The sequence below is a fragment of the Penaeus monodon genome, chromosome 7 (assembly GCF_015228065.2).
Source record: "Penaeus monodon isolate SGIC_2016 chromosome 7, NSTDA_Pmon_1, whole genome shotgun sequence".
Taxonomy (NCBI): domain Eukaryota; kingdom Metazoa; phylum Arthropoda; class Malacostraca; order Decapoda; family Penaeidae; genus Penaeus; species Penaeus monodon.
In genome coordinates, this window is record NC_051392.1 from 1,737,067 (window position 1) to 1,741,517 (window position 4,451).

General features: G+C 33.5%; 1 protein-coding gene across 1 annotated transcript in view; it reads left to right on the top strand.

The window, feature by feature from the left end:
* Positions 1-4,451, top strand: part of LOC119574926 — an 88,867-nt gene that overhangs the window by 79,776 nt on the left and 4,640 nt on the right. The window contains exon 6 of the mRNA XM_037922198.1: positions 2,247-2,349. Within this exon, the coding sequence (XP_037778126.1) occupies positions 2,247-2,349 (103 nt within the window). The remainder of the gene's footprint in view (positions 1-2,246; positions 2,350-4,451) is intronic.

Sequence of the window (4,451 nt, forward strand, 5' to 3'; positions counted from 1 at the left end):
TTCCCTTCTGTTTCCGCCGTTTTGTTCTATCCGTTATTCCCTCTTCCTTTTCCACGTTCCCCTCTTCCTCCTCCTCCCTTCTTCCTTTTTATCTCCTGTGCATTGCCTCTTATTCCCTGCTCCCTGTTCTTCCATTTATCCTCTCACCCTCCTTCCCTCTGCTCTACATTCTCTTTCACTCCCTCCCTCCGCTCTCTCGTTCCCTCCCTTCCTCCGCCCTCTCTTCAATTTCCCTCAACCACACGCACACACACACACACACACACACACCACACACACATACACACACACACACACACACACACACACAACACACACACACAAAACACACACACAACACACACACCACACACACCACACACACATATGTATGCTTATGGCTGAAATATGAGCATCCTTTAATAGCAACTTCCCTCTCCTTCCCCTCTCTTCCCCCTCCCATTCTCTCTTTTCCTCCTCTCGTTCCTTCTCCCTCTTAAATTTATTTGCTCGTCCTCGTCCCCTTTTCGTTTTTACCTCTTTCTCTTGCTCTCCCCTCGTATTCTCTCCCTCTCTGAGCCTTTCTTCCTCCTCCTCTTCTTCTTCCGTTTTTCCTCCTCCTCCCCCTCCTCCTCTTCTCCTTTTTCCCTTCTTCCTTTTCCTTCCCCTCCTCCTGCTCTTCTTCTTCTTCTCCTCCTCTTCCTCCTCCTTCTCCTCTTCCTCTCCTTCCCCCTTATCCTCCTCCTCCTTTTTATCCCCCTCCTTCTTATCCTCTTCCTCCTCCTCCCCTCTTTCCCCTATCAGTGTGTCATGAGGCTTTGCAATTCTAAGTATCATCAATGATAAAGCAACTAAGCACAGCATCTCTGTGTCTTGTATTATACAGGTACTGGCTACGGGTGAAGGTCAGGAAAGTTAATCATGAGGGTAAGGGTAGTAATATTATTCCATATTCATGTAATATATGATGTAATGATAATATATAAAGATATATGATATAATTATATAAAGATAATATAATGATATAATAATAATATACAAATGTGATATGACATTATGATATAATAATAAGATGGTATAATGTTAAGATATATATATGATATAATAATATAATATAAAATAATATGATATAACGATGATATGATAATATGGTATGATATAATATTGTTCAGTGGATGACAACCATAGATTTTTTTTCCTTATAACGACCACTTCCACCCGCCCGATCAGCTGTTCTGTGCAAGAGTATGGTATTATGTGCAACAATGGCAATTTCGCAAGGAAGGCAGCGAAGGCAACGAGGGGTAGAGCGATACTGACGGCGACGCAGAAGGAAGAGGCGAGAAGATAATCATGTCAAAAATATAAAAAAGAAAGAAAAAAAATCGAAATACACTGGAAGCAGGTAGATCGACTTTGTCTTCGTTTGTTTTTATTTTCTTTTTATTTTATTATTATTTTTTTTTTTTCTACAGCAGCGTCAGACAATTATGTTAGTTGGGTTTTATATGTGCCATATTATATATTATATGATATATATATACATGACGATCGCATAATCTAAGGACACTGTCATAGAGAGAAATAACTGCGCTCACTGATATAGGTATGAAGTTATTTGTGCAAAGAATAGCGTCAGTAATGAAGAAAAAGATAATAATAATAAATAAATAAATATATGTATATATATATATATATATATATATATATATATATATATATATATATATATATATATATATGTGTGTGTGTGTGTGTGTGTGTGTGTGTGTGTGTGTGTGTGTGTGTGTGTGTGTGTGTGTGTGTGTGTGTGTGTGTGTGCCCTCGTAACGAAGTACTTCCTGGACGGTGACCCTGCATTAACTGTCTTTGCGCTAATAGGTCGTAAGGTCACGAGCCATTATTGTCATTATCGTAAAAAAAGCATTTTACTTTTTTATGAACTTCTCTGTCTAAAGTTTATGGCGTGTCTAAATACGTGTTTATTAAATGGATTTTCCTGCAAGTATGACATCTCAAAATACGTGTTTATGAAAAGGAATTTCCTGTTGTATACTATCATGTACACTTTTTTTTTCTTTTTTCTTTTCTTTTCGTTTTTTTCATAATCGTTACGCCCATATGCTACGCAACCATCCACTTGACAGTTCAGTTGTCACAGCACTCATTTTGTCTTTCGCTATTGTGGCCAGTGCCGTTTTGTTTCCGAATTCTTCCACAAGATTCTGGTGAAAATCAACTCCAAAGTGAATTGATATAATCCTAAGGCTAATACTACATTGTGTGCAATAATCTTGTACCAGCCGCCTATACCCAACGAAAATCGGAGGTTTGTTTGCCTTCTCAGCCACGTCACACCTTCACGACAAGGTAAGTCCAATTTATAAATGTATTGAATATTTTGAACAGTAATTAGGGAAATAAGGCGATTGGATGGGGGTCTTTAGGTTAAGCACCCGGGTTAGGAAGGTTTTGGGTTCAAATGAAGATGAGTTTTGTGGGGGGGAATTTAAGCGTATTTCAGCGGGGTTCGTGCGCTCGTTCTTGAGCTCGAAAACGATTCGAACCTCGTCTCGGTTTAGTAATTTACTCGCTTTTATTTATTTATTTATTTTTCTTTTATTATTTGCTGTGAGCGATTTTGACTTTTTTCTCTTCTTCTTCTTCTTCTTTTTTCTTTTATCATGAGAGGATTTTACGATGTCGGTGAAGCAATGCCTGGCTGTGTCCTCATGTAACATGAATACGATACCCGGATGTTTGCTCACTCTCATTCCTCTCCTTTCTTCCCTCTTCTTTTTAAGGATTTTTTCTTCTCTTTTCTCTCGTTTCCATTCTTTCGCTCTCCTCCTTCCTTTCTCCTATTCTTATCTTCTCACTCGCTTCCTGTTTCCCTTTTCCTCCACCCTCTTCCTCTTCTTCTCCGTACTCTCCTTTTATTTCCTTCTCCTCCCTACCTTATACTTCACTCTGCTCTATCTCCCTCATTTCTCTCCCTCTCCTCCTGTCTCTTTTCCTCGTCTATCTTCTCTTCTTCTTACACCCTTTCCCTCTTTCCACGCGCTCTCCTTCGCTCTCCCTCCTCTTCCCACTTCGTGATTTAGTAGTAGTACTATTACTATTATCTTAATTATTAGCATTATTGCCAAAAATATATTATAACTGTAATAATAACAATAATAATAATAATAATAAGTATAATAATAATAATGCTAGTCGTTATAATATTGTTATTAACATTATTATTGTTATTATTATCATTATTATTATTTGTACTGGTAGTATAATTGCAAAAATAATTATTATAACAGTAATAATTACAGTAATAACAATACTAATTAAGATAATGATATAAATAATTATTATAAAATCGTATTATTGTTATTATTATTGTATTACTATTATTATTGTTGTGGTTATTAGTATTATTGCAAAAATATATATTATAACTCCAATAATTGCAATAATAATGATAACAATTGCAATAATGATGATAATAATTGCAATAATGATGATAATGATGATGATAATGATGATAATGATGATAATGATGATGATAACGATAATAATGATGATAATCATGATAATGATGATGATAATAACAGGAATTGTGTCCATATATAATATAAAAAAGGTAAAAGAAAAAAAATCCCAAAAGTCGAAAAAGCGGCAAAATCTAGCGAAATATAGCCTTTTGAGAGTATACTCCAAAATGACGTTTTTTCGATTTCTTTGATGATTTCGGCAATTATTAGGGTAATAATGATAATAATTACCAGAATTGTATTAATCATGACAACAATGATGATAAAAGTGAGAATAAAGAGAATTTTGATAACTTTTGAATATTATTATTATTATTATTATTATTATTATTATTATTATTATTATTATTATTATTATTATTATTATTATTATTATCATTATTATTATTATTAGTAGTAGTAGTAGTACTATTACTATTATCTTAATTATTAGCATTATTGCCAAAAAATATATTATAACTGTAATAATAACAATAATAATAATAATAATAAGTATAATAATAATAATGCTAGTCGTTATAATATTGTTATTAACATTATTATTGTTATTATTATCATTATTATTATTTGTACTGGTAGTATGTTAGTAAAATTCTTTAAATACCAGAAGTAAGAAAGAACATTCAGCTGTACTAATATCAATAATAAAATTATAAAATACTATAGATCTGATTACAGAACAATAGCAAAGTAATCATTTGAGAACAAGTTGGAAAACCATGGTAAATAGAATTTCTTCACAGCTAGTGGCTGACACGTGGCACTTGGATACCATTCAGATGTTTCTCTCTTATTATTGAGGATTTAAAACCCATTCAAGGAGTAAGTGTTATTGAAATTTATAATAGAATCATGACATCTATGCTAAAATGAGGGTTTCATAAAAATAATATAATGCATAAATATAAAACTACTCAGATCATATAA